This window comes from Numenius arquata, chromosome 4, assembly GCF_964106895.1.
Source record: "Numenius arquata chromosome 4, bNumArq3.hap1.1, whole genome shotgun sequence".
Taxonomy (NCBI): Eukaryota; Metazoa; Chordata; class Aves; order Charadriiformes; family Scolopacidae; genus Numenius; species Numenius arquata.
This window is the reverse complement of record NC_133579.1, coordinates 13,744,895-13,771,559: the sequence shown is the minus strand read 5'-3', so window position 1 is coordinate 13,771,559 and position 26,665 is coordinate 13,744,895. Positions and strand designations below refer to the sequence as shown.

At 41.8% G+C, this 26,665-nt stretch overlaps 1 protein-coding gene across 1 annotated transcript in view; it reads left to right on the top strand.

Moving 5' to 3' along the window:
- Positions 1 to 26,665, top strand: part of LOC141464109 (chloride channel protein C-like) — an 81,356-nt gene that overhangs the window by 28,249 nt on the left and 26,442 nt on the right. Inside the window, exon 12 of the mRNA XM_074146849.1 lies at positions 15,916 to 16,082. Within this exon, the coding sequence (XP_074002950.1) occupies positions 15,916 to 16,082 (167 nt within the window). The remainder of the gene's footprint in view (positions 1 to 15,915; positions 16,083 to 26,665) is intronic.

Sequence of the window (26,665 nt, the reverse complement as noted above, 5' to 3'; positions counted from 1 at the left end):
GAAGTTACTGTATGATTTGTTGGCCAGCTACTAAGTCTGTAAGACTTGAAGGGGAGAAAGTTGGTGCCTGAATGCTGGGTGTAAATTTTTTGAGAGCCCCAATTACCACTAAATGTAATGTCTTTTCCAAAGTGGGCCTGAATTTTCTTGCAATGGCTCAATACATCTTAATTTAAGTATCATTTGTAAACTATTACTTTATGGTGTTGCTGCAGAATATAAGCCCTTAGTGGCAAAAGCAGTTGATTGACATCTTCCTCAGCTTTGTGCTCGTGAGGCTGTGCTTCATTGCAGGGAAGTGAGAGGTGACTATGTGCCAGAACACTTGCTGGTCTTGGATGACAGAACTGCATTTCATTCGGCTCTAGCAGAGAGAAAAAGCCTACATTTTATTTGCTTCAATTTCTCTCTGCCTTCCCCATTACCTGCACTTGTTCTTTTTTTTTTTTTTTCTTTCCCAAGTGCCCCTGTGAGCATGTATGTACGGCACATGCAAAACAATAGCTGGAAACTGTTAAGAGAGCTGTAGGAAATTCAGTTGGAAAGGCACTAGAAAAATGATGAGGATTGCATTGCAATGTGTTCTGAATTCCCCTAGGTGTCATGTTATAACTCTTCTGCGCCTCTCTCTGCAGAGGCAGATTGTGTTTCAATTCATGTTCATCCAAGATAAATAGCTGCGTTGCTTGAGGAAATATTAATTTTTGAGGAGAAAAAAGGTCTTGGACATGACAATGCAAAAACATAATTAAAAGGTTGTGCCCTCAAACCATAAAATGCACATATTTTTCCTATATTGTCTGATGGGTTCAAAAAGAATTGAGAATGTTTGCTTTGGCTTTTCACACAGCCTTCCATTTGGAAACAGTTATGAATGTGGGACTTGTAGCGAACAGGTTTCTAAGATGCTTTTCTTTTTTTTTTCTTTTTTTTTTTTTTTCTCAGGGCAGACCCCACAGGCATTTGCCCACCTCTTCTTTCTTGGCTGCCTCTTTCTACCCCCCATGCTGACACTTGACCCTCCTCCTCAGCTCTTTGCAGCAAATGGTAGATGTGGTGACATTTTCCTTGGCAAGTAGAAGGACCAGCCTTATGACTTGCCTTCCCGCAGCCTTCTGTCTCCCACGTCTTTTTAAGTGTCATGTGTCCTGAGCTTGCTGGCCTCAGGGTGCACTAGATGCGGGAAGAGGAATAGCATCTTCCTACAGTGTGTTTTGTCTGTATTTTCATGGTTCCTTTTGTATTTTTACCTCTCAATAACACTGCCTTGCAAGGGTTAAAAAGGAAAGGTGGCACTGGGCTAGCATAGGATTAGTGTTCTTGTCTGGTACTGGTGATGCCCCTGTGTGCAAGCTGAGAGAAGCTTGACTGACACTGATTTGGATCCTTTGTCCCCTGAGTTGTCTTTCTGTTACACAAGACGGAAAATAGCCCTGACTCTCTCCCCTTTCTCGCCTGTTCTGTTCAAACAGAATTAAAGCAGTGTATCAGTTTATTGGCCTAGTTTATTTCTCCAAAAAAATCTCTTCTGATGGATATGGGGAATAAAATTAATTTGGAAAAGGTTCGGACTAAAAACCCTCGTCTGAGTATGAAACACTGAAATACCAGGCTTTTGACAGATGTAGACTAAAGGAGAAAATAGAGTATTGCTTAGGATTTGGAAGGGGAAATGCAATGTCGTTATATAAACCAAAGGAAAATCTCTGTAGAGGATTAAAGGTCTGTCTAAGGTCTGATCTAAGGTCTGTCCTTGAGTCTCTTGCTAATGGCGAGTGTGGCTGCTGTGAATGAGTGGCTTGTGCGAATGGCCACGGTGTTGATACTGAATGAAATAAAATGACCACCTGGATGGGGGTTCAGAGCATTATTAAAATTTGCTTGTTGATGTCTGTCTGAGTCTGCAATGCTGCGGAAACAACAAGCTGTATGTAAAGTCACCTGGTTCATAAGACAGTATTGAAGGCTCAGAGGTGAGGTTTGCTTGGGCTTTCTGCTCTCTGATGCCTAAATTGAGACAGGCACACTGGCAGGGCACTGGATGTAGTAAACTACACGGCTGTAAGTCACCACTCTCCTATAGTTAGGTAATTAGGTATGTTTGTTATACACAGTCCATTAAGAAATGAAAATGAACATTTATTTTTTGTATAATTTGGATACCTCAGTGGTAATGTATACTTCTGACATGCTTCACAGCAGTGCTACAGGTTGTCTTGAATAAGTGCAATAAAATAACTGTGTCAGCAGGTAGTAACAATTAAACCCTAATCTCTCCCCTCTCTGTATTTCTTCAGCACTTTTAATTTAGGCAAAATGTGCTTACCTCAAATTATAGGCAGGATGTATTATTGCAAATGCTGTGGCTGCCCTTCTCATTTCCTCTGAGAAAGTGACTCTCAAGAAGCTTAAGTCCTTTCACAAGAAATTTAAGTAGAGAGTCAACTGTGGGCGCTTACCATAGATGACAGACACATTTTGTTTTACAGACGTGATGTGGGAATACAGCACAGCCAACCACTCAATCCAACTAACTAGAGGGAAGTTATAAGAGGAGCAGAATGGTGATATGAGATGTTAGAAAAAATAAGCACAAGACTTCTAAAATACATGTAAAATCTACCTGGTATCAGTGCAGCTTTTTCACAGGAGAGCTGTGTTGCTCAGTAGTCGTAGGATGCAAAATGCTGCATTTTCAGCCGTTTGCAGTCATGATGATGCAAGCAGGAAGGATGGTTTTGAAAATGCTAAAAAACATGCTCTGGGCAATCCTGCTTCAGCAGGGGAGTTGGACTAGATGATCTTTATGGTCCCTTCCAACTCTAAAAATTCAGTGAAATTCAGTGAAATATAAATTCTCAATCTTTCCTTTTTGGAGTGGAGGTGTCAGATAATATCTCATAGCTGGTGCTTGGGGACCAAACAGTGAAAACAATCCTGGCTGCTTGTCTGTGTTGCTGCTAAAGAGATCATCAGGGGCCAAGAATTCTCATTGATTTAAATAAAATTTCTCCTAATTGAGGCCTGATCTAATGGACGATAGCTCTGTTCTCCAGATGAAGATGGATAAACTGAACACTAACTGGGCAAGAAAATCATGATATGTATCACGCTTGGATTAAATGTAAATGTTAATGTTAATAGGTGTAAATTCTGGGATTTCTTCTTGTCTAGTGGGATGCCAGAAAAAGTCTGTGTAGCTCTGCCTTTGAGCGTGCTGGGAGTAATTGGATTGTGTTGTTTTCCACTTCAGCTTCCTCTGTGGAAGGAACTAGACAGTTCTTCCAGGACTAGATAGCCAGCAACCGTGTTTGGGTCTTGGTTGGTACCTTGAAGCATTTCTGTGAGTTTCCCCTGCTCACCTCTGCAAATTATTAATATTGTGCTATTTTGGGTGGTTTTGGGGGGCTTATAATTAATTTACATGCTGCTTTTCTTTTAGTTTTAGTAGAAATGCTGGGTTACCCAGTGAACTGATTTTCCTATGATGCTTTGCACGTGTGTCAGAACTTAGAATCATAGAACGGTTTGAGTTGGAAGGAACCTTAAAGATCATCAAGTTCCACCCCCCCTGCCATGGGCAGGGACACCTCCCAGTAGAGCAGGTTGCTCAAAGGCCCATCCAGCCTGGCCTTAAACACTTGCAGGGATGGGGCATTCACAACTTCCCTGGGCAACCTGTTCCAGTGTCTCACCACCCTCACCATATCTAATCTAAATCTCTCCTCTTTCAGTATAAAACCATTACCCTTTGTGAATGACATTTCCTCAGTTTTCAGGTCCCTGTTGCCTGCTGCCCCCCCTTACCTGTTGTTGTTTTACTTGGCTGCTAGCAGGGCAGGGTCTCCCTGAGAAGGGAGGGAGGATGGCTCTAGTGGTACATGTGCCCCTTGTCATGCAAAACAGCAGTGCCAGCTTGCCTTGGGCAGCCTCCACCTCCATTTGGGTGTGGGCTGTTTCTGCCACCTGGACCTCCTGCTTTTCCCTCTTCCCTTCTGCTCCTTGAGCTGGAGAGTAAGGATGGAAGCAGTTCATGGTATGAAATAGTTAAATGGTTGTCTTATTTGTGAGTGCCCGGGACTGTTGTGTAGGCAACAAGGAGAGCCTTCAAAGCAGCTGGATGTTACTCAAAGAGGTGCTCTGGCAGAGCTGGCAGGGCTTAGAGGTGCAAAGGCTCTTCAGTGCAAACTGTACCTTATGTGAGACTTGTTCATGTACTTGCAGTCTTCTCAGACCTTCCATTAATAAGAGGAGGGGACAATAGAAATGCCCTTTAAACAGCTGACTTCAAATCATCCTTAACTTCCAACTACAGTGCGGGTGCTTTTCTGTTATGCACAGTTTCCACCTAGTTGGTTTTACTTTTTTTTGATAAGTTATTAAATGCACAAAATGAGTGCTGGCACAAAGCTGGGTGTGTGTACAGGTGCCCTTGTGTTCTTTCTGAAAGGAGGAGCAGCTGACCCCAAAGTGATGGGGCTGAGGAGCTGTGGCACTGTTGTGCTGTGGGGTGGTCTTCTGAAAATGGAGGCTCTTGGATTTTGGTCCATGACAGCTCTTCAGGGCAGGTCCTACAGCATGAGTAACTACAGGAAGCAGGGTATTTTGCAAGATGTGAAATTTAATGATTTAATCAGTCCTTCTGGTCTTAAAAGAAACCAGCCTTGTTTTCAGCACAAAAAACATTGTGTAACATCTGACTAGTCGAAGAGAAAGGGGTTCCTTTCCAAACTTGTAACGCCATCCAAAGTACGATCCTCTCCTTGATAAGGATCATAGTATGCTGAGGTATGAGGAGAAAACTTCTCCGAGTGCTGAGTGTGCTTTTGGTGTACCAGCAAGCAGGAGAACAGGCTGATTTGAAATGCATGAATTTCTTGTTCATGCAAAAAATCTTATTGTCAAATAAGATCAATATGATTTTATGGTCAAATACAGCAAAATGTTCTTCAGTGCCTAACTTTGTGGTGAGAGTGACTATAAACATGGAAGTCTGCAATAGTTTATTTTTTCAGCACCACCCTGATTAGAATGATTTCAAAAAATTCCCTTCTACTTTATTTTTGACTGAAAATGAGGCCTTCATATTTGTTTTTACAAAAAACTTGGACACTTCATCAAAAAGTTGAACATCTGAAAAACAGAAATAAAGAAAAAAATATTTAAAATGTCTTTCTGTAAGCTTTATTGTTTCCTGCTAGCATTTTTCTGTAAGGAATGTAATATTTCCCATGAAACACCAAAGAGACTTTCTTGGTATATTTGAGGAAGGACTGGGCAATGCGCAGTGCATTGTGGGAGATGTAGTTTAATCTGAGAGGCCAAATTGAATCCAAGTTTAAAATTCTCAAGAGACGCCACAAGAGCATTCCAAATGAAAGCTTTTTGAGTTTTAACCTAAAAAATACTGCTCTATAGGGATGATAAGCAATTTGTCATGTCACTGGAACGTTCCGTAAAAAAATGTATGCTTGTGGGGAAAAATGAAAGAAACCCCTTTTTCTTTCTGGATGGTAGCCGTGTGAACTCAGCCCAAGAAAATCGGAACAAGTCCCCTCTGATTCATTCATTCATCATTTTTAAAGAAGAACTGCAACTATGGGACAGTTCGTTAATCTGTAGGTAATTCACAAATTAGAAGGGAATCTAGCTTTATCTCTAATATATCTTTCAGCTTTGGCACCAGGTTTTTATCAGTAAAATAAACAGACATGACTGAATTGTACATGGACTCAATTGGCATTGAACTTTTAGAAAGTTCAGTTGTTCATCTAAAATACTGAAATTGAGACTGGATTTCTGTTTTAAATACACACATTGGAAATTAAGTTGTAATATGAGAAGATAACATTTTTATATAGTCATTTTTCTGGCTCTAGCTTTCAGTAGCTTTAAAGGTATTTTATAAATAAAGTGATCTAGTGTATTACAACATACAATTGTACATTTGGGACATGTAAGACAAACCTTAATGAAAGTTAATGAGAATTTAATGTGCAGAAGTTATTTTTAATTCACAGTATCTTATCTGTTTTTAATTTTTTTCAAATTACAAAATGTAGCTGGGCTGTCTTATGTACTAATTCTTTGCCAACTTTAATTTGTTTCCAAATTAAAGACATTTTTCAGTTACACTGTCATGAAAAGCATCTGAAACCATTAAGTTTTGTTATATTTTTAACTTCAGAACCTTCAGAATGTTGCCAACAGTGTTTTTCCCAAATTTTGAGAAAACGATTTATCTCCGGGACAAAAGCTACCACAATGAGCCTATCTCTTTTCCAGTCTGAGAAGTTTATTATCATCTTGAATTAAAAGCTCCGTGTAACTGGGTGCTCTAATAAACGGGGGCTCGGGGCCAGAAGTCCCTGTTTGTTTCTTGGACCCAGCTGAAACAGAAGCAAGCGGTTACACAGCCCGGCAGCTGCTGGGCTGAACACGGTCTGTCGGTGGGATGGAGGCTTCTACTGTAGGTCCTGAGAGAGGCAAATCCCTTAGGAAGAGCATGGCCTCCCCCTCTGCTCAAGATGGGCAGAACAACATGTTTTGTTGTTGAAGTTTCAGTGTTTTCCCTGTGTTTTTTGGAAGAGGAGTAAGACCGGGTCCAGGACATGCACGCAGTGGTGGTGGTGAGTGCTGGTGAAAGGTGTGTTGCTGTTGTGAGCACGACTGGGTGGAGGCAGGCACTGAGAAGAAGCCGTGAACACATGTGGAAAAGTAGAAGCGTTGCAGAAAAGAGGAGCATAGATGGGCTAGCCAGTGGGACTTGTCCTAATGATGGCTCTTCTCTCATTTTGAAATATGAAGGAGTGATGGTGGGAAAACTCTCGTGTGCCTGATGGCTGTGTCTGAGGCAAGCTTGCAGAGCCAGACCTGAGTGGATTCCTTGCATCTCGAAAAGAAAACAACCCACCCCAAACTGGCAGTGGCCACCCAGGTTCTCCACCGATGTCCAACTTGTGAACCAGCAGTGCCTGGCTTTAGGAAAGATGAAGTTGCACAGGTGTGGAGATAGCTGGAGTTGGCTGGTGCTTCAGATTATATAGCATGAAGACTGACCTCAGGTTACTCTGGTTAAACTGCTCCCATCTCACACTCTTCCTCAGCCTGACCCTTGTTCAAAGGAAAGAGAGTTTATTTGGAGGGCTTGAGTCATACTTTTCCCTTTGTCCCCTGTGTTTCAGAGTGTGTGCAATACTTGGGAGGGAACAGACAAAGGCAAGGGAAAGAATTGACTGTAAAAAATGAATACATCCTCACTGTGCACTTTGGCAGCTTGGGAGATCTCTGATCTGCCTTCCTCTGACTTGCTCAAGATGGAAGGGCGTGAAAGGGACATCGGGCTCCTAGGGCAAACATAGCCCAGTGCTCTGGAGAGGAAATGATAAGGAGCACACAGCTGTCAGAAGAGCCATTCCTGTGTGAGAAAGTAATAGAGGCTCATGACAAGTTATGTCAGCATCTGTCGTCCTACATTGGTGTAGAGAAGAAAAGATTTTGACCCTCACTTTAGAATGAGTACTCATCTATGTGCTGTGGATCAGGGAGTGTTTTTTGCACTGCTGGTTAATAAGGCATACAAAGAAGGAGGAGGAGTATGGAGTCCTTACCAAATGGGCAGGAAGGTGTCTGTGCCCATTCAACAGTCAGGTTCGAATTCCTCTCTCCTTACATGCTTAAAAATAGTTCAGTACAGTTACTCCAGCAGGGTTACTCAGCCTCGAGTTTAGCTTTGGTCGGGATTCTCCACACGGCCACAGTCTTCATTTTAACTCCCCAGGAGAGACTGCCACGTGGTTGATTTTCCACCTGATTTTGGTGGGGAAAGGAAAATCTTCCGCAGAAGCTGGGACAAATGTGTAGTATTGAAGATTTTTCACATCATGTTTCCTTCAAAGCAGGCAGAGGAAGTGCTTAATTATTTGGAAACTCATCTGGCAAGTTCTTTGCCAGTGGTAGGCTGTTTAATGCATCAGCCTGTCATACTTAAATACTTTAGGGCTCACTTAACGTTTTTGATTACACCTGAGATGGTTCACAGAAGTTGTTTTGACAGGGCCTAATTTTCTGTTACTAAGCTGCCTGATTTTTTTTTTCTAATGAAGAGTTTAAACCCTAGTCAAAACATTTTTTCAGAATCTCCAAGCCTACAGTTATTTCTACCAGGGTACACGTTCACTCCACTTACACTGCCTGTCAGGAGCAGCCCGGTGTGTTTGAGTGGTATATTTAAGGTTATTTCGGAACCTAATTGCAAGTGATGTCACCTTTTTACAGAGAAGGGGAGATGCAGAGTAGTGTTGTACTGATCCTATTCTTACTCAAATTAATCCCAAAATAATTGGAGTAACAATGCATAATCAGCAAACTGTTAAATACATTAAATCCTACTATTTTCTGTTGAATTTGCCCCAACTAGGGGGAGAGAACTGTGTGTTTTTTGGCAGTAGCTTGTCTGGAAAATGAAATAAGTGAAACTGTACTCTCAGGGAGAAGGACAGGGAACGTTTTCAGGACTTCAGATTTCATAATGCACTTCTTTAAGAAACTGGAGGCTCAGGGAATGAGTACCTATGCTCATTTTGAGAACAACAGGCTTTTGTAAGTTTTCTATTCTGATATTTAAGGTTTAATCTCTTACCAAAGTTAAAGCTGAAATGGAGTTTGCAGCCCGTGGTGTAGAGCGTTTATGACATAGCATCGGCAAATCCACTGTCCAGTCTGCAGCTGTCTGTAGTCATGGACCTCTTTCTTCTCCAGCCTTTTCCAGACTTCAGGACCTGGGGCCATAAGAATCATGGCATTCTGGAGATGTTGGTTTTGGCATCACTTAAATATGACAGAGATTTGTTGCAGTTGTCTATCTTTTTTAAAAAAAATCCTCATGATCTTATTTAAAAAAATCCTCATGAATCACAATTGAAAGAATTCTGCAACATTGTGGGTTAAAAAAGTACAAGGTTGCTTAGCTGGGTAATTATACAGTACAGTGCTTGTTTTGAAAAGATTTAATACGTGAGGCTGCTGAATGTTTAGGCATATTCAGCAACACGCATACACAATACTGCTATTTTTATTAGTGGAAGGTTCGCTTGACATAACATGCACCAGTGTTACCTTCCTAAGACACAGATTTAGGTGGCTTTGAAACCTCCTTTCAGGGTTTGATGTCTGCTATGTATGTAAGATAAAGAGCCGGATTACAAAAAAAAAAAATCACTGATAGATATCTTTCCAGGGGATCTTGGCAAGAGTTGCTGCTATCGCCTATACTGTTTCCGATATCACTTGCATCCATTGCCACAACCTGTCAAAACAGATGTATTTATAGGCCTTGAGGGACTGAAACAAGAAATCAAACATTTGCGTAGGATCTTCCATCCACGTTCCCAAGGACTGAGGCTCAAAGGATTTTGATATGTTTCCAGGGATTACTTAGCTGTGTTGGGTATTTCTATGTTCTCTTTAGTAGTCTCCTGCCTGCCGTACTAGGTCTTGGAATTAGAAAAAATTGTTCTCTCTTTTAACAAGGAAATCATCAATAACATGCTGGTTGGCTTCAGAAAAACACAAATATTTAAATCCACATCAGAGAAAACAGGGATGAGACCTCACTGAACATTATGAATTAAGGTAAATTAAGAAGCAGTGCATAAGTGCGATTAATTAGAACTACTTAAGAGAGAAACTACTTAAAGAGAAAAAGTACGCGCCCTGTGCTAAGATATTTTTTCGTGCTTTGTCTTGGCATTAATTAAGCTCTAGGGTGCTAGAGGCTGCCTGCTCCTTGTAATGGCCTGGAGTAGTTAATGGGGTTGAGCTCTGGAAGAAGAATCCCACTAATTGTGCAACCCTCCTGGCACTGGGGTTTGGCAGGACGTCCTCACAGTGAACCTATGCTGGGTGTGCCTCCCTTTGTAGAGTGTGATGCACGGCTTCGTGTGCCTGAGGCTGCAAGAAATAATCATTTTCAGCAGTGCGAGGGACCTTGAATGCATAACTTTTCGGGGCTAGCATGACAATCGTGTCTTCTTAGGAGATTTATGTTTACTGTATTGCAGCATCCCACTTTTCCAAAAATTTCCAGCAATGATGGTGATGAGTGATAAGGAGATACAGTAAAGCAAGTTGAGTTAATGGATGTAGTCCTAGGACTATAAAGGATTTCTTTATAGGTGAAGTGCACAGGAAAGGAATGTTTTTCACTCAGTTTTAAAGAGAAAGATTAATGGAAGTTCAGGGAGGGAGTATTCAGCTGGATCGATACGTGAAGAAGGTGCCTCTTTTGGCATAATCCCAGATGAAAATGGAGGACTGTGATAACGGCATTTCAAGTCGTAGTTTGTCAGGACATTATTAAGTGTGAAGTAAAGTGACTTAAGTGTTCAATGCACAGGTTGCTAAGGGCCAGCAGATCATAATCCAGAGATTAAAGAAATTGAAGTGCAGATCTGTATTGTTTATGAAATGGCTGTGACAATATAAATAACTTAATCCTGGAGATGTAAATTCCATAAACTCCTATTCTCAAGAAAGCTGCACGAACAGCTCTTTTACTGCTGTGAACAGGGAATTGTTCTCTCCTTCCCTTCTTTACGTCAAGCGATCAGCTTGCAATCTTATTGGCATTTGCTCCAAGAAAAAAATGATCAAAAGTTTTCTTCTTGCTACAAGCCCTCCACCCTTTGGAAATGTTCTGTTGACTGTGAATTATTTTTTCTTGGTGTTTTTAATCACCAGTAGCAAAAACTTTAAATGAGAGAAGTTCTGGTTGTATGTGAGAGAAATGAAAGGTGCTTTCCTGGGGGACTGTTTACTATTCCACAAAATCTGGTGGCACAGAGACCAGGAAACTATGGCCAGAACTGGTGTTTTGTGCCAGCTGCAGCCTCAACTCCAAACCTATTGGATTTGGCTGGTAGTACCAAGACTTCATGTCCCTTTCCATCTACTCCCTTTTAAAACTTGCTCTCAGACATATTGTCTTGCACCTTTGTCCATCAGCTGCTTGTTTTTTCCCAAATATTTTCCAAGTTCCAGGCCTTTCAGTTAAGTGTGCGTAACCTTGCAAAGAATGACAAAAAGATTTCTTTTGGAGAGTTTGCTTCTACCAAGGATGATAGTCTTTATATCATGGGAAGGAAGAAGATTTTGTCTTTTGTTTGTTCAGTTTGCCAGGCAGCTCTTCTATTTGAACAAATCTTGAAAAATAAATTTCACTACAAAATACATCTTTTTTTTTTTTTTTTTTTTTTTTTTTTTGATGGGCCCTCTCCTGCATTTGTCATTGTAGGCTGTAAGTAGCAAGGGAGCTCTCTTGCTAAATGGTTTTTCAGTAGAAGAGAGAAAATTGATTTGTACTATGTAGCTGGCTGACAATCTTTTCTTTGACATTATTGGAAATATCAAGGGTTCAGGGAATATTCACTGTATCAGCAGCCTTGCGTCTAATGAGGTTGTTTGGACTCTGTTCTCTGAGCTGGGGTGAAACCTTTGAAACACGTTAACCACAATTTGATTGAAAAGCGGAGGAGGGTTTTTAACAGTGAGCTTTGAGTAAACTGCATCTTTTTGAATTTCCTGGGCAGCTGCCTTTCTCCCTTTGATGTACCGTGCCTGGTGATGCTGTTAATGAAATGCATAATTATGTGTTATATAATAAAACAGAGCTAACATGAAGGTGCCTAATAGATTATAATGATGTGGAGGCCTGGGAAACTCAGGACCATGGGGGTTGTTGAAAAGTGCTTCCAGTGACAAAGAAGATATTTAAAGAGGTTTGAATAACTGTGCTAATAAATTAATTGTGGTCTGTGTGCATATGTGTGTAAACGACATTTTTCAAGATTTTGTATATAGAGAGAATATTGAAAAAAAAAATAGGTGCAATTTACTTGGCTGCTGATGTATGAAGTGTCAGCGCCGAGTGCTTCCAGCGCCTATAAACGCTGCTGGCTTTGCACAGACGGGTGCCCTAGGCAAAGACATTTTTGGCACAGCCTGCTCACCCGTAGGATCAAAAGGAAAAAAAAATAAAATCTGGCAATATGCACAGAGAGTAAATTGCATCCTAAAGAGCAGCCCCTAAAATGCAGGCTTGGAATGAATATCAATAAATGAAACGTCACGTTTAATGGCTGAAGAGTTGTAGGCGTTTGGTGGCTGCCCCCAACTTCCCCCCTTCCTTTCTCTGCTTTTGTCACCTTTATTTTATCTCTCCCTCTGTAATACTCTGTATAATTTGTTCCTTTCTTAGATTCTTTAGGAACTGGTTTGAACAGGTAGGTATCTTTAAAGGAGAGGCTGCATAACCTCCCAGCCCTGGGCTCTTAATGATGCTGGGCTTACTTGGCTGCTGTTCTGGGTTTACAAGAGCCTGTCTGCTGGGAGAACTGGTATGCAGGGAGCTCCAGCGTGAATTTACAGCCTGCTGGTTACTTGGCACTAATTCCCTGGGTAGATGCTTCTAGTACCTACTGTGAGTGGTTTTGTGCAGGTTAGCTTTAAGAGTGCTTTCCCGTGAGTTAGGCGGGCTCCTTTTGGAAGGTGAAGTATGTTGTTTTTCACTTCCCAAGCACCAAGGGTACCCGGGCGGGCAGTTCGTGCAGAGTAGCTAATACACAGTAAATTCACACCCAGGCTCACCCAGCCCTAACTTCCTCATGCAGCCACGTCCTGGGGCTCTGCGCTTTGTCTCTCTCGGCAGGGAGCAGATGGCCCTTCTCTAAAGAGGGAATACTAGTAAAGCCTTACAAAGAGCACATATATGTGCGTGTGTAGCTTTGTGTGTGTCCATATGTTTATACAAGATGACTTGAATCTGTCACAGTTCTTGGGTTAAGTTGTGCTTCCTTGATTTTTATCGAGATACCCTAAGGAGAGCATTGCTGCTGCATTGCCACCACCCTTGTCATTGGTGGACAATTTAGGTTTTAGCTACAGGTTTTGGCCAGGTTTTGATGAATTCTTCTATTTTCTTCTGCACTAAGAGCATCATGCTTTTTCTTATATGAGTGACTTTTATGTGTGAATCTTTCTTTGTTGCGATTCCCTTCCCCAGCATTTCTTATTTGATCTCTGGAGTTTATTTTTGTATTTGATATGCTTTTATTGCTAATAAATGTTCTCCCACAACTTGAGGACCCCCAGTAAGAAGGAAATACGGTTTTCTCTAGTTCTCCAAATACTTGGATGTGAAATCACGTCAATTTTTTTAATAAAACTTTTGATTTAGGCTGGGCTTTGTGAATAAATTGATCTATAATTAGTGTACAGCTTCACCTTATCTTAAGGTCACATAATGGGTTAAATTTTCATGCAAAGTTTTCCTGAAATTTTATAAATTATTTTATCTGTTTTTCATGCTTGTGCTTCAAATGTATCATTGATTTCTAAGTCATCTGCAGATTTGCTGTTATGGTTTTTGCTCTAGTGTTGCCTATTTCCAAGAAAATTTCATATCGCAAAAATTGCCTCTCCAGTTTCCCTCTGTAGTGAGAGTTCAGGACAACTCCATCAGCTCTATTTCAGCCAAAGTTTCAATTTACTTACATACAAAAGATATTGCTCAAAATGCTTTTAACATGTCTTGCTTTAATGACCTCAGCCATGCTAGCCTGCCAAAGATAAACAGCATTTCTGCTCGCCAGGCGTTAACTCCTGGAGGAAGTGAAGTCCCACGCTGAACCCAGAGGCACTTGCTCCGAGCGTTCAATGCGCTGTTGTAGAGAGGAGCCATCGCCCTCCCTCCCCCCTCAAGACCCCAGCACTCAGGAGGGTTCTGCGGGGCCTGGGGAAAATCAGCACAAGCCCCAGAGTTTCTCAATAGCAGATGTAAAACACCGCTGAATGTTTGCGACAATAAAGGATGAGGGCCTGGGTCAGGCCAGTTTGTCTGTTCCTGCTAGAGGATGGGAGGGCAGGAGGAAGGGATAAAATGGGATGAAAAACAAGGCGGGGAGCCTGGAAAGCCAGGCTCTGGTTCTTGCTGTTCTGGAGATATTCTGTATAGGTTAAAGCAATCACTTGAGAGTGTTTTTTAGAGTTTGAGTTTCAAGAGTTTTTAAATTTAGAATTTTAGAGTGGTTTTATAGCTTTTAAGAGTGTTTTTATATTAATTTTTAATGCTTGTTCATTCCAGAAGAGTTCCCCATAGCAAGAGACTTTAAAAAAACCCCCTCAAACGGAATCCACAATAAAGGAGTCTCCATCTGTGTGAATGAGTTGCAGCAGATATGATGAAGCAATTCTTAAAATCCCACAGTTGCTCTTTTCCTTTCAACTGACATGTTCCTTGTGTTTTAAAATAAAACAGTTGAATACTAGGTTTAAAGAGACATTCAAAGAATGCTGTGGTGTTATTAGAAATCCCTGGCTATGTCCAAGCAGACAGGACAGTTGCACGACCCTGTCGTACATGGCTGACCGTGCCGTGCGAGTCCCTCGTTGGGATATACTGTAAATCATCCTGGATGTTATCTTTCCAAACGTGAAACAGAGAGCGAAGGAGGGTGAAAGTATCAGCCTGGATAAATTCGCTACAGCTTGTCAGGCAGAAATGTGTTTATTGGCATTCTTTGAGTGTAGATTCTTGGAGTACTTAACAATCTCCAGCTAATGAGGTTTATTAAATGGTGGCATGCTGCAATTCAATTTGTCCGAATTGGAGAGAAGTTTCTGGGTAAAAAGTCTTTTAGTGTTTTGAGGAAAGTTTGCATATTTAATCCTAGGATAATTGCTGATGAATATCCCTTTTTAATAGGATGCAATGGTAGGGGAAATAGTGGGAAGTGAAAGGAGGTAGCAGTTTTTACTAAAACGTCTTATAAAGGTAGCGTAAAGAGAACATTTCTGTGCAGTCATTTTCACCACGAAGAATATTTGGCTCTATTGTGAATTGGGCATAAACAGCGTTAAGTGCATTCACATTACTCTTTGTGTATGAGGATTCGCTCCGAATCCTTTATTCAAAGGCAGTGGTATGGTGTGCTTTGTAAAGTCACCGCCACCGCAGCTGTCACACATCTGCAGTCAAGAGAACTCATCCTACCTTTGCGCAGTTCTGTTACGGGGGCCGAGTCCAACTGCGGAGGCAAAACCCAATAGCTGAAGGGGGCTAAAGTATTAAAGCATGCTACGTATTTTGCCACTCATCTGACCATACCCTCAAGACACAGGGAGAAAGTGCAAGTACACCTAGGAAAGGTGTTTTAGCTGAGATACCATAATTTGTGCGTATGTTTCTCCACAACCAGCGCCGCAGTGCCACATTCGTAGGTTCGTGATGGTGGGGACAGGGGTGCCTGTGCCGTGCTTTGTACTGCCGCACGTTGTTCAGCACGGTAACTGTGTGATGTTCCTGCTGCTCGATCTCCTGAGCTGGACTTCTGCTGAAAGCTTCTTGTTCCCTTTTCTGGCATCCTTCAAGGCAATGTTTGTACAAGGAGTTTGCTCTGTCAGGAAGCAGCAGTATGGGAAAACAATTTTATATCTCCTGAGCTCAGCAAGAAAGAAAAAATATTTGGATTTGTTTGCATTTTTTAATATTTGTCACAATGCCAAGCTATTTTAAGCAATCTGGCTACTCCATCTCTACTTACCCTCTTCTGATACTTCAAAATTATCACAAGCCACCTGAAATATGGGAATCAGATGTGAATTTTAATGTAAGTGCAGTGCTTCAAGCTGATAGGAACAGGAGGGGGAGCTGTCACTGCATCAGCCAAGACTCTCTGGTGGAAGTATTGATTGATTATCCATCCCTGGGAAAGGAGGGGGAGAGCCCTTCCACGTTTAGCAGACTGAATTGCTTCCTGTTCCATTGTGAAAGAAGTAGGTAGTCCATTGCCTGGACCATTGCCATTGTCTCCAGGTGTAAGAAAAGATGGAAAGTCCTTTGCTCTCTTTTCTCCTTAGGTAGAGATCACAAATGATGTCCAGTCCTTGCTACTGATAATGCTGGCTGTCATGGTGGCCAAGATGGTTGGTGACTTGTTCAGCGTATCCCTGTACAGTTCCCTCCTGAAGCTGAAACTCATTCCCTACTTGGACGTGGAGCCTTTTGTTCATCACAGGAGAAAATGGTGAGGTCTCATGCTGCTGATCTGTAAGTTTTCAGTGTTAAGTTCTGCACAGTGACTGTGTGGCTTCTCTGAGACATGGAGCTTGGAGGGACAAAGGAGTAAAAGGAGACCCTGATCCTGAACAGCATCCCCACAGTGCAATGTGCTGTACAACTACAACAAAAGAGACTGCCTTTCTCTTGAGTTTATGGTAGGATCTGAATTACCACTGAATTAGATTGGCCCAATGGAGAATCTACTAGACGTTTTCACAGACAGTTGTGACTCTCTTTCTTGTGAGCAAATGCCATAGAGCAAAGGGACAACAACAGAGTATGCAGAGTCCCTTATGTTGGAGTTTGACTTGCACAACTTCTAGATTACTAGTCGAGGCTTCCTGTGTGTTTGGTACCATAAGATGTACATTTTCAGGCAACGATTCCTGCCATCCCAGGATAGCAATTTAAGGCAGGTAGGATGAATTGTCTTCTGGAAGTGCCTCCACTCACTATAGATTAAATGAATAACTTGGAAAAATGTTTATTTTTTAACTTACATTAATCCAACCTGTCTTGTGTATCTTCCAATGTGTGAGCCAGTATCAAAAAATTAAGTCTGTTCATGGTTCATGGGGATTTATAACCAGTAATAAGAACCATTTTCTCTCTGAAGTGTAAGTGCTGGGTCTACATTTATCTGTAGATAGTGAGAACTCTGTACTATTGTCTTCTATAAAATAATTACAAGAAATGCCGATTATTTAAGATATTCTCTAGGAATTAATTAGATAACCTAGTGAAAAATAGAAGGAAAACATTATTTATTTATTTACTATAGAAAGACTTTTTGGTTTTCTTTAGGCATATTTGGGTACTGTATATCCACAACCAAAGCTATTTGCAGGACATTAGGTGACATTTCTCCCAGTATTAAGGTCTACTGGACAATCTGTGAGTTTCAAATGACGCTGTAGAAGAATAAAATATTGGTGACTTGCTCTGTCCACACTTTATAACTTTCTTCCAAATGTAGCCATATCTGAAAGTTTTAGCAGGCACATTGAATGCTGGGTATAATCTAACTGCATTTGACATGAGAGGAAAAAAAGCCAGCACTGTGGTAGGAGGAAATAAAAACAATCTGTGACATTATGGATGACTTCTATATGTACCATGGCAGATAAAACAGAGGGGAAGACGTCATAAAGTTTCCCGTGGTATTCCACTTAGACGACAAGTCCATGGTAAGAATTATAGCTACTTTCCTGGTTCAGAGTGAGGTCCTATTCACTTGAAGGACAAATATATATATATTTATATATGTATAAAATTTCATTTCCCTCCCACTCCTTTCCCTTTCCTCTCCAGGAACATTAAAGAAAGTTTCTGGATAAATTGGTCACAGAATATACTGATACTCTAAAGCAAAATACACAGTGTCACAAGTTGGTAAAGATTTTATAGCTAGACACTTCACAGGCTGCCAAGTTTTAGTCTAAATCCTCTTAGACATAGTCTGAATAGGCTGATACACATCTGAACTGGCAGATGGAGTTGCTAAGCTGCTCTCCATCGTATTTGGGAAGTCTTGGCAGTCAGGTGAAGTCCCCAGTGACTGGAAAAAAGGGAAACATCACACCCGTTTTTAAAAAAGGGTAAAAAGGAGGACCCTGGGAACTACCAACCAGTCAGCCTCACCTCTCTGCCTGGTAAGATCATAAAACAGATCCTCCTGGAAGCTACGTTAAGGTATATGGAAGACAGGGAGGTGATTAAAGACAGCCAATATGGCCTAGTGGTCTTCTACTATATAGTGACTGAATCAGTGGACAAGGGAAGAGCTTTGGATGTCATCTACTTAGGTTTCTGTAAGTCCTTTGATACAGTCAGGCACTACACCATTGTTGCTAAATTGGAGGGAGATGTGGATTTGGTGGATGGACTATTCCATGGGTAAGGAATTAGCTGGATGCCCACGTCCAAAGAGTTGCAGTCAATGACTTAGTGTCCCAATAGAAATCAATAACAAGTGGTGTCTCTCAGGGGTCCATGTTGGGACTGGTACTCCCAGTACCAGTACCAATTAATGTCTCTATTAATGACATAGACAGTGGGATTGCACCCTCAGCAAGTTTGCAGATGACACCAAGCTGAGTAGTGCAGTTGAGGGAAAGGGCGCCATCCAGAGGGACCTTTGACAGGCTTGAGGAGTGGGTCATTGGGAACCTCATGAAGTTCAAGCCGGTTGCACCTGGGTCAGGACGATCACTAGTATCAGTACAGGCAGTGTAATAAATGGATTGAGAGCAGCCCTGTGGAGAAAGTCTTGGAGACATTGGTAGATGAAAAATTATATATGAGCTGGCAACGTATAATGGCAACCCATAAAGCCAATTGTATCCTGGGCTACATAAAAAGAAGCACAACCAGCAGGCTGAGGACGGTGATTCTCCCCCTCTACTGTGCTCTCTCTCATGAGACCCCACTTGGAGTACTACATCCAGCTTTGGGGTCCCCAGTACAAGAAAGACGTAGACCTTTTAGAGCAGGTCCAGAGGAGGGCTACGAAAATGATCAGAGGGCTGGAGCACCTCTCCTGTGAAGAAACGCTGACAGAGTTGGGGTAGTTCAGCTTCCCCATTCAGCCACCTTAGACCTCCAGGATTTGGACTGATCCCTAGATCTGTCTTATAGCTTAGGCATGCCAAAACCTGAATATTGACTCAAGGGAACTCTGGATTTATAATCTGCCTCTTAAAGTCAAAGGTGTCATAATTGAGACAAATTATGAAGCCCAATATGCAATCTTTATAAGAATTCTAAACCCAAGATCCTACTACTTTACCTAGCATGAGAAATACACAGATTAAGGCAAGACAGTTAAAAAAAAAATTAGTCTCTGTACATATTTCCTTATCTCTGCTTCCCTATCATTTCAGAGCATCCTTGAAACTTGAGTCAAAATTCTATAGCAAAGTGCCTGGCCATGACTTTTCTCTACTTGTGTTTTCCCTGTGGATCAAGATTTCTCTCTGACTGGCCGTGCAGCTAACGAGATGCTGTGGGAGCCTGCCTATCTTCCTCTCTACTCTTTCTTTTATCTCAGAGTGACCACCCAGAGTATGTAAGGCTCTGCTGTTTTTAAGTTCCACTTATTTGCTGCACTTTGGGAGTATTTTTTATCTTCAGATGCCTATACCCAGACGTCTTTTTGCACAGGCTATCCTCTTTCTCTGGTTGTGTCAGATGGGTTGGGGGCTTGCAACCTCATTATTGCTGCTCTGGGAAAGTGTGGGCAGCACAGTTACATGTGTGGCAGGTTCTGCATCCTCTTTGTTCAATATTAATTACTCCGTAAGATCACAAAATGTTTAAACTGTGCATTTCTGGTTTCCCCAAATCATAACAGGGACAGAGGTCAGCTGTGTAGGAACTGGTAGCTAGCGTGTGTTTATAAACAGGTGATAAATTGTATTTGTGTATGCAGAGTGAAAGACTTGGATAACTAACAGCTTGCTTAAACCACATAAATTGGGATCCTTCTTCAACTGAAACTGAAAAGCCTTTGGAAAACAGTGCCTGGTTGGTAGCAGGGAGGAAAAAGGAGAAACTCAAGAGAACACATGTTTTTAGGTCCTTGGCACTCATACTGCTAGAGAGACAGTGCACATCTTCTCTTTCCCAGATCTTCATCAATGTTAAGGATAAAAAGACCTCCTGTATTTGACCATTTGTTGATTCCTCTTCCAGAGCTGGATGGCATCCCCAGGGGGAAGATATGTTAGAGACTGAACTGAGAAGAGAAAATAGCCTTTACATGAAAAAGGCGGGAGGTGGTATTAAGGCCCAGATCCACAAAAGAATTTAACTCCTAACTGCTGTGGAAATCAGTGGGTACATTAAGAAGCTAAATTATGTACATGCTCACTATGAAGACATCTCTGTAAATACTGTAAATACTGTTATATGTGAAACTGGTGGAAGCGAGACCTAGATCCTCAGTGATATTTCACTACCTAGTTCTTACTTAGGCGCTGGCATCTCTGGATGCTTTTCTTCCTATGGAGCACAGAGTCTTGAGATTTGTCTTCTTAATACTCATTATTTTTTTGGAACCTCGTTGATCACTCTGCCTGTTGTATTCTGTGCACTGGTTGATAATGCTCCAAACACAGCTGTATCTAGTACAGGGCTGCTACGGTGCAGCGCGATTTCCAGCTACATTGCACACCACTGTAAACACCCCCCTTATAAAATCTGGTTCACTGGAGCACTCAAAGCTGCTGGCTGCCAGGGAATGTTCTTTAATGAGGGTAAGGAGTACTTGAACACATCTACGACTTGGCAACCCTTCCTGCTTTTTATAAGCTACTATACACTTCAGAGAGAAAATATCTTAGAGGCTACTTTTTAATGGGACAAGTTTACTTAAGAGCTGAGTGGAGCTGGTGCCAGTAGTTCTGTTTTGTTCTAGCTTAATATTAGCCTTGTCAAAGTTCTTATAGCGTCTCCTGGGTGTTTCTGTATTGCATACCATATAAAGCTGTTTTGGGGAGCGAAGAATTTTGGCTGGAATATATATTATAGTGGTCTCATTATATTTTTTTAAAGCGTATCAGAGGTGGCCCTATATTAAAGATCCATGGAGCAAGGTTGATTTTTTTCCTTTCTCCCTTCTAGTTTTGCCTTAGCCCACACCACAGACATCGGATCCAGAATCTGAGCCAACCCAAGTTTGAGGGTTATTTGGGATCCAAGGTCCTGGTTTGGCCTGTTATAAAATTTGGGGTGATTAGCAAACTTTTTAGATGAGGCTTTGGATTTTGAAAATCACCAGGCTTTGAGGGGGGAGGAGGGTGTTTTTGGTTTGGGCCTAGACTAGCAACTACTACACTGAAAGATTCCTTACCCATCTTGCTGACACAAGTGTTCATTCAAAGACAACTTACGAAGATGCACGTGGTGCATCCTGTCTCACCTCTTTGAGAAAGAAGCCGGTGTGTTTCATGGCTGCTTGGCGCTTTCATCCTGAGAGGCATCATTAGGGGGTGGACTTGGCAATGTTTTCCCATCAGAGGGCATCCCGCCCATCTTTTGTAGAGTGTTTGCGGTGGAAGCTGGATCCTGTTCTGGCTGCACAAAGGAAAGAGGGAGCTGCTGTAACAAGGCCACGCTTTGTCTGGGGAGAACCCTGGTTGCTACAGAAAAGATGGAGGGAAGGTGTTGAGATGTGGGTGAGATTTATTAAAATTACATTTGGGCTTTAAGTTGCCTCTATGTCAAGCTTAAGAAAACATGGCAAAGAATTGGTTTTAGTCCCCTTTTTTTGCCTATTCTCCTGTGCTGGGTTTTGAGTTTAGTGTGATCCCTTTACCTGAGCAGCAACTGTAAGGAGCCATAAATGGTGGTATTGACCCCCTGACAAAAATGCTGTGGCAGAGCCAGGTGTTGCTTTATGCATGTTGCATAAAGATTTTGCAGCATGGCTTTGCCTTGTTTTTAACGTGGGGTTGGTGGTGCCCATGTGGGATGGGTGAAAGGACTTATTGCTCCCTCCTTCCCCTGGACCAGCTCCTGCAGATCTCTGTCATAATATCCAGTCCATCTCCTTTTGCAATCCTTTTAACCTGGGAAGAGGTTCAACCTGATCTTCTCTTGCTTCACTCTGCTCAGGCCTTCATACTGTGCTTGGATCCAAATTATCCAGGACCGCGCCTAAAAAAAAAAAAAAAAAAAAAAAAGAGGTGGAGACTTGGTGCATATGAATCTGTGTGAAGAAGGTTGTCTTAATCCAAACATGAAACATGATGAACTTCCAGCTGGGCAGAGCTGCTGCTGTCCATTAACCCCAATACTTACAATACTTACATTATTGATGCGTTTTTTGCTCTATCATAAGTGGTGATGAACTAAGCTTTGTAGTTTTCAGGAGGTCTATTTATCTGTCTTTATAGGATTTTGGGGAAAACCAAGACTCAGTGGCATTGAGTGATCTACAGAAATGACCTAATGGCCCTTTTCAGCCTTAATCTTCAGAGACACAGTTTTCTCAGAAAATTTTAATGTTAAATTTCACCCCAAATTTCAAAATTCAGTATGAAGTGATTTCAGTGTCAAAATTTGAATGATGACTCTTAGGAAAAAAAGTCCATGCAAACAGTGTAATCGTATTAATATAAATCTTCATGTGAGATAGGAAGGGGATGGCTATATGGAGAGAAGCAGGAGGCAGAGAGGGAATGACTGTTCTGGTTTTGGGTCTGCCCCATTTCCTTGTGTTGCTTTGGCCAAACCGATTTTTTTTTCAGTCTTCTGTTACAGAATGAAAATAGTGCCTATATACCTTGTGTGGCTTTTGGCATTTGTTGTCTTTGCCAAGTATCGTCAACTTCTTAAACAAAAGGCCTTACGTAAAGGCAAAATTTATTGTGAACTCTAAAAGATTTTTGACATGCTCTAATGTTGACTATTTAATGAAGCCACTACCTAAAGGTACTACATGAATCAAAATGACTTTGTTTATTTAGATTGGTAAAACCATATAAAAAGTTGCCCAAGATTCTGGTTGCATTACTGCTTATTTTTAGAGTGGAATCTGAACAAATAAAACAAATTAAACTTCCCATGCTACAATAAATACGAGCAGATATAACCCTTCCTCCAACCTAAAATAAACCTTTCCCACCCCTAGCTGCCATTCCTTTTCCTAAAATGTCCGGGATGAGTGCTGTGCCCTCAAGGTTAGGAGCTGCGGGCTCACACAGAGCAGTGGGTGAGGAGCAAGCCTGGAGCTGGCGGAGGGGAGGGCTCGCAGGGACCTGGCCAGCAGCAACCTCCTTTGGTAGAAAGGGCTGGAGGCTGAGTAATCGCTCACTGCTGACCTACTGCACTGGGAAGGGTATTGGTAGTTAACTGCAGTCCTCATAACCAAGTATATACAATAGAAGCATGAATACAGGAAAATAATGACAAGGATAGTGAAGACGAGCCAACAAGCTGTCCGACTGAAATCCTTGGGGGAGCCTGTAAATACTTTAATGTTTACACAGGGCCTGTATATTTGCACAATTACCTTTCCATGAGCCCAAAATGTTTTACACTGGAATGTTTTCAGGCCCTAAGAAATTATATTTTCTGATATGTCTGAAAACTGCAGGCTCAGCCCCATTTTTTTCATAAACAGTTAAAGCTGGATTCGCCCCTGCCCCCAAATATGCAAAATGTAAATGGCAAGTTCTACCAAGGTTATATATTGACTGTGATCACAGTGTGCGAAGAAGAAAATGTTTAGAACTTACAAGTGAATGTTATACTGTAAATTATCAGATAGATGCAGCTACATGATCTGCTTTTATTATAATCCAGAAGTGGTGAGAAAAATGGCTTTCCATTTTTTAAGGAGAGAGAGATTTTTTAAGAGACACAGACTTATAAGAAGTTTGAAAGACTGGCTTGGTGCAGTTGGTCAAAACCTCATGGAGAAAGTTTGAAAGCATGAACAGGTGGACCATAACTATTGAGTTTTGAAGCAGCCATCCTGTTCCTCTGGTTTCTGCTACAAGGCACTTCTCTTACCTGTCCAAAGCAAGGTCCCTGTTAGAGTGGGAATGGGACTGTCCTGGGGTTGGCAAACACGCTGCAAGTATTGGGAATGCTGTGACAATGGACCTGAACTTAACATGAGGTTCTGGTTCTTGCTGTAAGGTTCATTGTGAATCGGCTATAAGGTCCATAGAGAGTATAACACAGATCCCTTCACTCACAGAGAAGTCTTTCCACAGATGTCTTAGCTGCTGCTGCAGCCTGCCTGATTTTGAGGGAGGGATAACAAATCCACACTGACTTTCGGTGTGTTTTCCATTTCTGGGGAGTCCCATGAAACCAAAAGGAGTGACTTCTGCACACTTTCCACAGAAGGAAAGGCGCTGAAGCAGCATCTGGAACTAATCACCTGTGTTTCACAGCTCACTGGTGGGCAGCGAGCGAGCCGCTCTGGCTCCTACAGGCCCTTACTTAAAACATGCACACAACGACTTTCAGCTGCGGCAAACTTGAAACGGCTTCTACTGGCCCAGCCAGGAGGAGACTGGCTCCCTTTTGGCTCACCTGGCAGGACAGGCTGCCTGTACGGGTGCCACCGCAGCCTTCAGATGTGGCAGCACGCAGGTGGAGCGTGCGCAGACGCACGCGGAGAGGAATCGCATCCAGCCGTCGGATGGGGTATTCCACTAATTGGTTAAGTCTGCTCTGGTGTCTGGCCACCATTTGGCAGACACTGACAGTTTCCACTTAAAGCCAGCCAACCTCACCGGAAAGCCAGCTGCGCCGTCAGAGCGGCCGATCTCATGAAGATGTCATTGAACCACCGTTTGAACTCATTCAAGAAATGGTGGGTTTGACTCGAAGCGGGCTGAAACCCCCCGGGGGTCTGTGCTGAGTATGGGAATACAGACATCCATTTATGTGAGGGTTATGCCTCGGTGTTCCCGAGTTGCACATGAAGATACCGTCTTCGTTCTGGCGCTGGGGACTGCTTCTAAGTTCACCTAAAGCTGAAAGGGGTTCTCTTTGCTGTTCGCTTGTATGTCACTCTTTCTATTCCTGTGAGTGTTGCTACAGCCTCACAAATACTAGTAGCTTGTCATAGTGGCTGTCATGATGGAAAGAGTAATTTACTTACAAAGAGGAAACAGATGGCACAAAATACTTTAATGAATTTCAGCATGTTTGAGAAATGAAATACTCTTTAAAAAAAAAAATATCAGTTTTGCAAAGCCGTTAAATGCTATTTCACACAATCACAGGGGACATTTTTTCTTCAATACACTGGGCGTACACAGAACCACAGCAGAAATGAGGCAAAAAAAAGGCACAGAATGGAGTAGTTTTATGAAAGGCTATAAAGCCATGAGCATAGTTTTATTAGCTGCTGCCATTCAATACATGGAGTTGTGACAGCAGGTGAATGGGAGATGAAAGCAACAGCAAATGGAAAGAGCCTGAAGAAGCTGAGTCTTGGTGTTGGGGATAAGGAAGGAGAGAAAGAAAGCAAGACACACAAAATCCCAGAATTTTGGGTGCATATCTTGACTGTGTTCCGTTATAAAAATACTGTCAGGTACAGAGAGATCACTCATTTTCTGGAAGAGCAGATAAGTAATACCAGCATTGATGATCTTATGTTTAACTGGAATGTAAGTACAAGCATATTCTCTGTTTGTAGTGGTGGGTCCTTGCTATAAAGTCATAACCGAGGAAAAAAACCTATGCTGGACACGAATGGTACTTAGAGGGCAGGGGGGGTCAGTTAAGGAAACATTTTTTTTAAATGATGAATATACGCAGAAAGTTGTAGCTTATAGTTTTTTAATGAAAAATTAATTATGGTTCCCAGCGTGCTTGTGGTGTAAGAAGTCACCTAGCTTTGGTTTAGAAGTGGGAATGCTGAAGTTTGAGGGGTTAAATGCCTTTCCCGAGGAAGTTGATTGTACAGCTGTAAGGAGAAGTGCCTTTGCTTGAAATCCTGGTTATAAGTGTCAAAAACTTCTATTTACTAGACTGGGAACAGGATATAATCTGTATCTCCAGATACTCAAAATTATGTTTTAATAACCTGACTACATTTTTCCACTAGAAAGTCCCTGATTCTCAGAGGGACTGAGCAATTTGAAATCTTTTCATATTTTTTCCCATCCATATTACTTTAGTCTACTCATTTTACTCATTTTTAGGGGAGAACTTTGTAGCGTAGGGTAGATGGTTGGACTCGATGATCCCAACGATCTCTTCCAACCTGGACGATTCTATGATTTTGTAATCTGTCAGATTTGTACCTCATTTTGACTAAAAGGTCATCTGATAATCCGTGTCCGATTATTAAAATGTATATTGCTGTCACTGTCCATTCCCAAACATTCTAAAGCCAACATTTTTAATGTACTGGTCGGTGCTTTCTTGGACCAGGCAGAGTGGAAAAGCTAAGGTGGCTGGTACAGTACATGAGGGTGGAGGCCCTGAATGAAGCTTTTATTAAAACTGTCTCATAGGAGCTTTCCTCTCTTCTTTCCAGTTTGGATTAGGTTTTTTTGGCATATGTTTGCAAGAAACTCATCATGTCATTGCATTCAGACTGCGAGAGCCAGCTTAGTATTTTGTGAATTTCCCTTGGAAATTGCTCTGCAATGATCTATCCAGAGAACATGCATTTCCCTGTTTGTTTGGTTATATAGTGCTCAATTTACTTGCTTCTCTCACTTAACTCCTGTAGAAGTTTGTTTGAAACACTTCTTTGCTTCTTTGAATTTAAATAGTTTGTCCTGGTGTCATTTTGAGAAATTACTTTCTTTGCCTCTGGTTGGTTCTGATGCCAGGGCAGATGGATTTAACACAAGCTTAACGCTTTTTTTTTTTTTTCTTCTTCTTCTCCCGTTACCCCCCTTCCCCGGAAAAGATTCCTACAGGCTCAGATAATAATTTGGAAAATATACAAGGATAGCTGAATCATTCCCATTCTGTATACAGTAATAATAAGCAGTATGTCCACCAGGGTTAACCCACTAGACATCAAGATAGCTAATCTGTCTTTGGATCTTTCTCTCTGTGCAT